General features: G+C 41.2%; 1 protein-coding gene across 1 annotated transcript; it reads right to left on the minus strand.

Annotated features, from left to right (window-relative positions):
* Nucleotides 1-1,201: 1,201 nt before the first annotated feature.
* LOC128045003 (cytochrome b-c1 complex subunit 6, mitochondrial) lies at nt 1,202-11,489 on the minus strand. The gene is made up of 4 exons (XM_052637438.1): nt 11,343-11,489; nt 5,297-5,323; nt 4,409-4,570; nt 1,202-1,414 (listed from the first exon to the last, which is right to left on the minus strand). The coding sequence occupies exons 1-4, from the start codon at nt 11,394-11,396 to the stop codon at nt 1,382-1,384; spliced, it is 276 nt and encodes a 91-aa protein (XP_052493398.1). The 5' UTR covers nt 11,397-11,489; the 3' UTR covers nt 1,202-1,381.
* Nucleotides 11,490-11,684: the final 195 nt, after the last annotated feature.

An 11,684-nucleotide genomic window follows, 5' to 3' on the forward strand; every position in this document is an offset into this window, starting at 1 on the left:
CACCCTTGACACAAGTAAGGATTATTTTGTACAATGTACTATTTTATAGAATGTTCCTCAATTTATCTGGTTGGATTTATCTTACCTATACCTTACAGGAATCTGTGATGCTGTGTTCTCATTGCTGCCTGTAGGTCCACTTATCTGTCCCATTATTGGAGATGTCAGCTTTCAACTGTCCGCTAGACTTCTCCAGTGTACTTTCTCCTTTAATAAAATAATATATATCCCCTTCTTACCAAGCTTTCAGTTGATTCACTTATTTATATAATGATTCATGGATTTCTGCTTTATTCAGTGAGTTATAATCCAGTACTTTGATATTTTTGATGCTCAAGTTGTCCTAGATTTGTCTAGGGTTTTTATGTACTCTTGATATGTCCCTATCATTCTTTGAGCACTTCCTTCTCTCTGAATCAAATATTCAGGTTTATCTTATACTTTCCCCACCCCAGCCTTGGAATCACCCATTTCTCCAAGAAGCCCTGGATCCTTTGAGTGAATAAAGCCCTTTTTGTGGGCCAAGGTGAAGAATGTATATATTCCCTACATATACACATTGGGATCTATATATACTTACATTGAAATTTGTATTTATTTAATTCATACCAATAAGAACACTGCAGGCTTCATTCTGGTTTTATCCTCTTCTATATTCATATCTCCATTCTCTGCTAGATCTCATTATCTTCAATATATCTACTTACTGGATCAATTCCCCCTGTATCTATGTACCCAATCTCCCATTGCCAGCACTGCCTGGCCAGATCCTCTTTCCTCACCCTGTTTAGACTCCAGTACCCCTCTCCACTCTCCCCTAAAAACAGTATTTTTAAAGAAAAGTAATCTTGTTGGACACTGAGACCAAAACCTGTTTGCTGTTATTTTTTTGGCTGTGCTGCACGGCTTGCAGGATCTTAGTTCCCCAACCAGACACCGAACCTGTGCCCAACTGCAGGGGAAACTCAGAGCCCTAACCACTGGACTGCCAAGGGAATTTCCAAGACACTTTTGAGATAAAAGAAACTTTGATATGAACTGAGTATTTAATAATATTAAGCAATTAGTGTTACAAATGCCATCAAAGTAAAAATTTTTAAAGTCCTTATTATTGCTAGGTAATGAGTATATGGGGGATGATGATTATTCTATCTGTCCTCATGCTTAAAATTTTTAAATTAAAAAAAAAAGAAGGCAAGACTGCTGATCACTGGACTTTATTAAGATGAAATCACTGATAATTACACAGAAATTACTTGCCTAAGCCAAAATCCTTGAGATTCACATGAACTTAGTTACACAAATAAACATCATGTTCAAAACCATGAGGAAATATCCCGATGCCCAGGTGATGAAGGCTGGGGTGAACAAATCTGCACACTTATTTCAAGCTGTTAAACAGTTTGTGGGCTACCTAGATGGGGGAAAGAAAAGAATGTCATCAACTGGCATGTTTAATGTCATGAATTACAATGCTTTTCATAACCTGGAGCAGCACTGCCTCTTCCCTTACCACTCACCTTCTCACACTCTTCTTGAGCCCTAGTGAACTCCCCTCAATTACCGGAATACTATCTTCTTAATTGGGAATCTCTTCCACACTTTTTCATCTTTTAATTTTCCTTTAAAACCTAACATTACATACTTAGGTTTCAACAAGCTCCTGTCCTTCCTGTTTTTCCCAAAGAAACTTATGACTCCCAATCACAGTGCTTACTAATTCAACAAATATTTATAAAACATCTACTATATGCCGGATACCGTTCTAGATGCTGAGTCACTACGGTAAACAAGACAATATCTGTGTCCTATAGAACTTAAGAGAACAATGAGAGAGATATACGTATAACTTCTGGTAGTGATAAATGCTATGAGGAAAATAAAATGGTGGGGGGAAGGAACAACTTTAAATAGAAGGTTCAGTAAAGGGCATCCTAAGGTTATACCCAGGAGATTTACCAGTTTACTAACCATTCTACTTCTGTCTCCTGTGCTGGCTTATAACTCAGTAAAGGGGACCACGCCCGTCTCATTCCCAGATCTTAACCCAGTTTTGACTCAAAGTATTTAAATAACATTCACCATTTTAATAATTTTAAGCAATTCATTTGTGTAGCCTTAAGTAACTGTGGTGTTGGAGAAAACTCTTGAGAGTCCCTTGGACTGCAAGGAGATCCAACCAGTCCATCCTAAAGGAAATCAGTCCTGGGTGTTTATTGGAAGGACTGATGCTGAAGCTGAAACTCCAATACTTTGGCCACCTCATGCAAAGAGTTGACTCATTGGAAAAGACCCCGATGCTGAGGGGGACTAGGGGCAAGAAGAGAAGGGGACGACAGAGGATGAGATGGCTGGATGGCATCACCGACTCGATTGGACGTGAGTTTGAGTGAACTCCGGGAGTTGGTGATGGACAGGGAGGCCTGGCGTGCTGTGATTCAAGGGATCTCAAAGAGTCGGATACGACTGAGCGACTGAAGTGAACTAACTCACACTGTTCTACAACCATCAACCTCCAGAACTTTTTCATTTTCCCAAACTAAAACTCTACAGCCATTAAATAAAGGCAACTACCATTCAATTTTCTATCTCAATGATGGACTACTCTAGGTTCCTCATGTAAGTGGAGTATTTGTTTTTTTGTTTTTGACTGATTTCACTTCGCATGTTTTCAAGGTTCACCCATGCTGTAGCATGTGTCCGTTTCCTTCCATTTTAAGGCTCGATAATAGTCCATTTATGTACATACCACATTTTGTTTATCCACCCCACCAACAGACATGTTTTCTGAGTACTTTTTTCTTTTTATTGCCAAATAATATTCCTTTATATGGATACATCAAGTTTTATTTATCATCTGATGGGCATTTATATTGTTTCCAACTGTGCCTGTTATGAATAATGGTTCTATGAATATTTGTGTACAAATTTGTGTAGAGATGTTTTCATTTGTCTTGGGTGTAACCTAGGAGTAGAATTGCTGGGTCATATGTTAACTCTAAGTTTAACCTTTTGAAGAACTGCCAGACCTTTCAATAAGGCTATACCAATATACATTCCCATAGGCAGTGTATGTGAGGTTTCTAGTTTCTCCACATCACCAACACATTTCTTAAGATATAGAAAGCAGTATATAAGTATTTTATATATAAATTTTCCCTCTTTCCACTAAAATCATGTTGAAAAAAAGCTGTATGAATAATTATAAACTACAGGATGGATAAATATGAATATAAATCAATGGAAAGAAATATAATGCTCCTTCATTTTATATGTAAATGTGTTATGTTATTATGATTTCATTTTGTTTAAAAATGTTTATATAAGAAAACATGTTTATCTCTAGACAGTATGACTTCAGTTGGATTTTTGTTCTTATATATAAAAAAAAAATTCCAGGGAATTCCTTGGCAGTGGGTCCAGTGGTTGGTTGGAATTCCATGCAGCACACACGGGATCAATCCTTGGTCAGGAAACCCTACAAAATGCGCAGCATGGCATGGCCAAACAGAATTTTCTTTACCTGTTAGAATGTGTTAGAGGAGCTGTGTACGAATACGTGTCCATGTGCATCTGTGTGTCTGCACTGTATATTATAGAATTAAAATATCTAAATTGGGATTGCTGAAGCATAAATTATGATAGTGGAGGTCATTAACTATTTTGTGGGGAGTTATTTATCAACCCCCTTCACCCATTTCTCCTCATATTTTTTTATTATAGCTATCCTGAGGTGTGAAGGGGTATCTCATTGTGATTTTGATTTGCATTTCCCTGAGAGCTAATGGTGTTAGGCATCTTTTCATATGCTTATTAGCCACCCAATCAGTTTTAACATAAACAATCGTATCAAACTTTGCCTACCCACCCTGTACTTTATTAAAATATGTTACTGTTACATATGTAAGGGAGTCAAAAACAAGTTTAAAAAAAAAACTTTTGTACCAACTATTATGTACAAGACACACTGGAGAATATATATTGAAGAATAGCCTTTTGTACTTAAAATACAGAATCCAGTTTCCCTACTGCTTAGCAGTTTATTTTTATTTTTTAAATTATTCTTATTTATTGTTTGACCTGCTGTGTGGCATGTGGGATCGTAGTTCCCTGACCAGGGATTGAACCCGCATCCCCTGCATTGGAAGCACAGATTCTTAACCACTTGACCACCAGGGAAGTCCCCTGCTTAGCAGTTTAAACTGGAACACCACATCTCTTTTCTGAGCCTCAGTTTTTTATCTGTAAAATGGGAATAGCTATCTTCAGTGAATCAGAGGATTATGTAAGATTATGTATGTAAAATGCTTAGCACTGTCCTGCCCCTAGGATGGAAAGAAAGGTGGTCATCACCAAGTCTTCCCTGGCCACTATAAGCCTTCCCCTTCCGGACTTTAGGCGGACTTACACAGTGGTCCCTTGCGTGCAAGAAGTCAAAGAGCTCCTCTGTGCAGTCCTCCTCTGTCTGTGACCTGGAGGATACACGCTCATCACAGAGCTCGAGCCGCTCTCGAGCCTTTACACATTTCTCCAGCTGCTCGCATTGCTCTCTCACTGTTGTTAGGGGATCCTGAGAGAGAAACACACACCCACACACACACAAAAACAAAATGGGGATTTTAGGAGACCCATAAACCACATGCTTTAATAAAACCACCAAACCAAGCTGCTGTCTCTGAATTACCATGCAGAAGGCCACCTGGCAGAGCCACACTGCCGCCAGAAAGAGCAGAATGGGGTCTCCCATTTAATTTTGATGCTAAGTAGAAGGGGAACGTTTCATATTCCTGCCTTCCAGGGTTGCCAGTATGCACTGAAAGCCTCAGTCCTATCTGAAAAACAAGGTGATCTAGACACAAGGACATCTAGAGGAGGCCTGCCTTGTTTATTATCACATCATTTTGGGATATATAATGTCTGTGAATTTTAATTCCCCCTCAATGGACAACTGGCCTATGCACCCCAGCTGACCAGCTACAAAGGCAATGTTAACATGGAGAAGGATCATTTAAGATTCCTTCTAGAATTCCTTATTAGACCACAAAGAGCACATGGTTGAGTACCAGGCCTTCAAGATGCTACTCTGCTCTCTGATACCATGATTGTAGAAGCCCCAAACCCAGAAAAGTGTCAGCCTCCCAGGCCCACATGCCAGAAACACTGAACAGGAGTATTAAAGGATTTTTCCACTCTCATTCTCTCCAAGGTGTTGAGTATCCTTAAAATGCCCTTCGAGTTTCATGAAACTCAAAACTTTCTTTTACTGAGATAGTTCCAAACCTGAGACAGCTCTTACCACTAATTCCTCTTCTTCCTCTTCCTCCTACAAAATGAAAACAAAATTAATGTCAGCAGCAATTTTATGACATATATATTCGCAATCATAGTGATGTTGTAATTAGAGGATAGACAGTATTAATCATGTTTCAAATTTTTCTATATTTTATAGTGTTTTGACACTTTAGGAGCCTTGCTAATCCTGGAGATAGCCCCTCCCAGGGCTGCCTAATTTCTAGAGTTGGCAAACAACTTGCCAGGGGGCACACATTTCAAAGAAACCAATCCAAAACCCTTCTTACCATCTACCTTTATCTAACTTTCCTACACTAAACCAATTATTGCCCCTGTACTAATCACATCAGGGCTAGTTCAGTTCAGTCATTCAGTCGTGTCCGACTCTTTGTGACCCCATGAATCGCAGCACGCCAGGCCTCCCTGTCCATCACCAACTCCTGGAGTTCACTCAAGATTCACGTCCATCGAGTCGGTGATGCCATCCAGCCATCTCATCCTCTGTCGTCCCCTTCTCCTCCTGCCCCTAATCCCTCCCAGCATCACAGTCTTTTCCAATGAGTCAACTCTTCGCATAAGGTGGCCAAAGTACTGGAGTTTCAGCTTTAGCATCATTCCTTCCAAAGAAATCCCAGGGCTGATCTCCCTCAGAATGGACTGGTTGGATCTCCTTGCAGTCCAAGAGACTCTCAAGAGTCTTCTCCAACACCACAGTTCAAAAGCATCAATTCTTCGGGGCTCAGCCTTCTTCACAGTCCAACTCTCACATCCATACATGACCACAGGAAAAAACCATAGTCTTCACTAGACGGACCTTAATCGGCAAAGTAATATCTCTGCTTTTGAATATACTATCTAGGTTGGTCATAACTTTTCCTCCAAGGAGTAAGCGTCTTTTAATTTCATGGCTGCAGTCACCATCTACAGTGATTTTGGAGCCCAAAAAAATAAAGTCTGACACTGTTTCCACTGTTTCCCCATCTATTTCCCATGAAGGGATGGGACCAGATGCCATGGTCTTCGTTTTCTGAATGTTGAGCTTTAAGCCAACTTTTTCACTCTCCTCTTTCACTTTGATCAAGAGGCTTTTTAGTTCCTCTTCACTTTCTGGCATAAGGGTGGTGTCATCTGCATATCTGAGGTTATTGATATTTCTCCCGGCAATCTTGATTCCAGCTTGTGTTTACATCATGAGAAACACTGGACTGGAAGAAACACATCAGGGCTAAGTACCAAACAAAAAGGGACCAGCCCAAAGTCAACAGCCTATTAAGAAATTATCCAGTCTTAAACTTGCCAGTATGTCAAGACTGGATATTGTCATCCTGCTTATTTAACTTATATTCAGAGTATACCATGCAAAATGCCAGGCTGGATGAAGCACAAGCTGGAATCAAGACTACCAGGAGAAATATCAATAACCTCAGATATGCAGATAACAGCCTTATGGCAGAAAGTGAAGAGGAACTAAAAAGCCTCTTGATGAAGGTGAAAGGAGAGAGAAAGCTGGCTTAAAACTCAACATTCAAAAACGGAAGATCATGGCATCCAGTCCCATCACTTCATGGCAAATAGATGGGGAAACAATAGAACCAGTGACAGATTTTATTTTCCTGGGCTCCAAAATCACTGAAGATGGTGACTGCAGCCATGAAATTAAAAGACGCTTGCTCTTTGGAAGAAAAGCTATGACAAACCCATACAGCACATTAAAAAGCAGAGACCTTACTTTGCTGACTAAGGTCCATATAGTCAAAGCTATAGTTTTTCCAATAGTCATGCATAGATGTGAGAGTCAGACCATAAAGAAGGCTGAGAGCCAAAGAACTGTTGCTTTTGAACTGTGGTATTGGAGAAACTGTTTAGAGTTCCTTGGACTGCAAGGAAACGGACTGCAAGGAGATCAAACCAGTCAATCCTAAAGGAAATCAAGCCTGAATATTCATTGGAAGGTCTGTTGCTAAAGCTGATGTTGCAATACTTTGGGCATCTGATGGGAAGAAGCAACCCATTGGAAAAGACCCTGATACTGGGAAAGATTGAAGGCAGGAGAAGGGGACGACAGAGGACAAGATGACATCACCAACTCAACGGACATAAGTTTTAGCAAGCTCAGGAAGACAGTAAAGAACAAGGAAGCCTAGCATGCTGCAGTCCATGGGGTTGCAAAGTCGGACACGACTGAGTGACTGAACAACAAAACTTGCCAGAACATGCCTATCCTGCCTCACCTAGTCCTTCTTCTGCTCCTGATTGGTCCTGGCACCTCCCCACGTGGCCCTGGGTGGTATGGCCTGCCCTCTTCTCTTGGGAACTACAGTCAGTCAGTTCAGTCGCTATCTATATAACTATATATAGTCAGGAACTATAGTAATAAACTTCATTCAAAAACAGTTGTCTTATCTTGATTATGCTTTGAAGAAGGGTGTGTGTCAGTCGCTCAGTCGTATCCGACTCTTGCGACCCCATGGACTGTAGACCACCAGGCTCCTCTGTCCAAGGGATTCTCCAGGCAAGAGTACTGGAGAGGGTTGCCATTTCCTTCTCCAGGGGATCTTCCCGACCCAGGGATCAAACCCACATTTCCTGCACTGCAGGTGGATTCTTTACTGTCTGAGCCACCAGGGAAGTCCCCTCAGTTTTCAGATATTATAAAAATTCCATTGTCATTAGGGAGGAAACTGAGGCACATTGACCCCCCACCCCAGGCCTCTATTTGCCAGTCCAAGATCTAGCGTACACCCTCCCGCTCTCCACCCCCAGTGGAATGAGCTGTACATAGGCAGCCTTTTGCCGTGTGTCGGGGGGAGGGTCTCAGGAGCCCATCTGGTGGCCTGTGTTGGGGGAGGCTGGCCGGGGTCAAGGGCTGTGGGTGGGAGAGCAGGAGGAGGAGGAGCAGCTGCTGTGTGTGTGCGCACGTAGGGGGCGGTCAGCGCTGAATAGGGGACCCCAGCTGGGGTTCCATAATGATATCAATGGGGGACAGGCATTGAAGAAGGGTAATAGATATCATACTAGACAGGGTCACTGATATAAACAACTTTACAGGTTATACAATTTAAATAATTTTAAATTATAAAGTAGTTTAAATTTTAAAAAAAAGTTGTCTCCATGCTTGTAACCTTACCATACCTGATTAAAACAAGTCCTGAGTATGTTTAAATAAGGACACACAATCTCATGTTCATTAGCAACAAACGTAAGTGTGTACAACACTCTAAAAGTTTATGCACTTTATATCTGTATGATTTGGTTAATTACAATAGACCCTTAAGGGGCTCCCAGTTTAGTAATAACAAGCACTAATCAAACATTTTCTGATACAGATTCAAGCTGTCACAGTAAAATTGCCATATCAATTTTAATGTATAGATTTTGCAAATATGCTAAATATGTAATACCTAACCGTATCTATAATATCTGTCATATATTTATGCTCATTAAATGTTTTAATTATGGGGGAAAAAAAAAAAGATTCAGGGACTTCCCTGGTGGTCCAGTGGTTAAGAATACACCTTGCAATGCAGGGGATCCAGGTTCAACCCCTGATTGAGGAAGTAAGACCCCACATGGCTCAAGGTCAACTAAATCCACCTGCTGCAACTACTGCACCTGCGTGCTCTGGAACCCACATGCAATGAATATCCCATTGTGCAGCAACTAAGACCCAGTGCAACCAAATTAATCAGTCATTCAAGTTGTCAGCTGTTCATATGGAATCAGTGTGTGTGTTAGCTGCTTAGTTGTGTCCAACTCTTTGCGATCCCATGGATTACAGCCTGCCTGGCTCCTCTGTCCAGGGAATTCTCCAGATAAGAATAGTGTCTGAATAGTGGAGTGTGTTGCCATTTCATTTTCTAGGGGATCTTCCTGACCCAGGGATCGAACCTGGGTCACTTGCATTGCAGGCAGGTTCTTTACTATCTGAGCTACAGGAACGTCCCCAACTTAAATATATTTTCTTCTAAATTCTGAGACATACCAGTAGTACCAGAAATAGCTAAATTTAATCCTTACATTCCCAAACCAAGTTAGGTAGAAAGCTAAAATTTTTTCCTATGTTCTGAATTTGAATTGGGTATATGAAAATAGCCAAACCTAAATTCTCCTTTAGCCAGAATTTAAAGATAATTTCATTCACTGCTTTTTGGCTTGCTGAACTTTCAGGACTCTAAGTACACTATCAATATAAGTGTACCAAAGCTCTACACAACTCCACTCACAAGCTTAAAAAACATCAGGCCCTACCTATTACTTCAACCTCAGTTTCTTTTCTCCCAAAGGGTGTTGGGGGAAAAAAATCTCTTTGGGAGGAAGGGCACACTAGAGCCTGATCAGTAACTCAACCAGTCAGAAGTAAAGCATCTACCCACCGGTGCATGTACATGTCCACGTTTGCAGGAAGGGAAAGAAAAGGTATATACAGAGGGAAAAAAAACTAGTTCAACAATCCCTCACTGTGTTTTCAAAACTCCATAAAATCTGCCCCATTGTATGATCTTCAGGGAAGGGACCAAAGCTTATGAAAACTGGAGTGAGGGACAGGGCAGGTTCCACTGTAATCCAGGCTATTTATTCTCAAATTAACAAAGGTGTCTTCTAAATGTGAAGTTATTACTTAGAATGCACAATTCTAGAAAACAAGATTTCTTAACCTTGCTCTTAAAAAAAAAAATTCATCCTGAAAAAGAGTTATTCAAAAAAACTGAAATCCCATTCTGCCTGGGTTAGAAACCAGAAATTAGTATCCTAGAAACAAGACCTTTATATCCTTTCCCTATTAGCAGTGTTACTACACTGATTATTTTATTGATCATTTTGATAATTTTGTGTCAAAAGTATCATGGCATATTTTGAGAAAACAAATCCAAATACAAGTCTGAATATGGACTACTTCAGGTAAACTTCGTATCAATGATAAAAACCAAGGTCATACTAAATAAGAAGATTCAATCTCCAAGATGTATAGGTTTTTCGAAACAAACCTCAGTTTTCTTCATTTTAAAACTGACTACTTGTTTACTTTCTGTTTTCTCATCTACTGCTGATAAGCCCTACTGAACTTTCTGGTATACTTCCAGTTGAATATCCTGAGACTGGCTCCATTTCTTTCTTGTCCTTTTTCTAAACATAAGACTAGAAAAGATTATGGCATAAACTAGTTCCCAATTATTCTTAACCCATAAGCCCAGAACAACTGCAGGGAAGTGACCAGAGAACGAAAGATAGGAAATGTGATGGGAAACAAAACTAGCTGGCTTCTGTAAAACCATGTAACACTGTGGCTAAGCCTTGTCTGGAACCATGCTGTCTGCCTTCAATTCTTGTCTCCATGATTTATTAGCTGTGTGTCCTCAGATTAGATATTTAACCTCTATGCTTGTTTCCTCATCTGTAAAATGGCAATACTATGACTACCTAGCACCTCACAGGACTATTGTGTGGCTTAAATGAATTAGTACATATAAAGCACTTGGAATCGAAAGCAGCCAATAAATGATTATTATTAAATTGGCATTCTCACTCTGGGAAAGAGCTCCCTCTCTCATCACAGAATTATACCGCACATCCCCACACTGTCCCCAAAGATACTTTTCCCTTCCCTCCACCCAAGGAAAACTAAATCACGTTTTCACAGAAACTAGCCTAAGGCCTGATGCCCGGAATCTCCACAGAAGATATACCAGGATCCCTGACCCTAGCTGAGGCAGCTTGCTCCCCAAACTAGTCAAACTGGAGGCTCTGAACAGCTGATTGACTAAAAACATAAGCAGACCTCATTTTTACAAAAATTTAGTCCACAAAGCATTTTCCCTCTCGTTAACCCTTAATCACATTCACAGAGTGGGAAAGCCGAAGCCCAGAGAAAGCCTAGTCACCTACTTGCCCAAGGTCACGCGACGAACTCTGGGGAAAGGTACGGGGAAACCAGCTCTCCCGACCCTGCAAACTCTAGTAGGAAAGGGGGGCCCAGAGGGTCCCGTGCTTTGGCGGGTCAGGTCCTGAGCCTCAGGGCTGTGAAAGGAGGTCGAGTCGCCCGAGACTCTTACCTCCTTGGGATCTCCGGACCCGGTCAGCATCCTTTGCTCGTCCTCTAGCCCCATGTCCGGCTGCGGCTCTGGACTCAACACAAGCAGCAACAGCGGCACCTATTCCACTTCAGGATCAAAAAGGACTTGTAAGGGTCACTCAGCGGATATCCGGCGATCTGGCCGGAAGTGCGGCAGACTAGTCGTAGTGGCGAACACACGCTCCGATTGGCATGTACTACCGTCCAGAGGCAGGGGACAGGGATAGCTGGTATTTGCACCAGAGAAGGATTTGCTAAGGAATACCCACTTAGCCACACCAGGCACAAATATGTTTACCTGGGGAGTTATTTGAATTGTTGC

The sequence above is a fragment of the Budorcas taxicolor genome, chromosome 3 (genome assembly GCF_023091745.1).
Source record: "Budorcas taxicolor isolate Tak-1 chromosome 3, Takin1.1, whole genome shotgun sequence".
Classification (NCBI taxonomy): Eukaryota; Metazoa; Chordata; class Mammalia; order Artiodactyla; family Bovidae; genus Budorcas; species Budorcas taxicolor.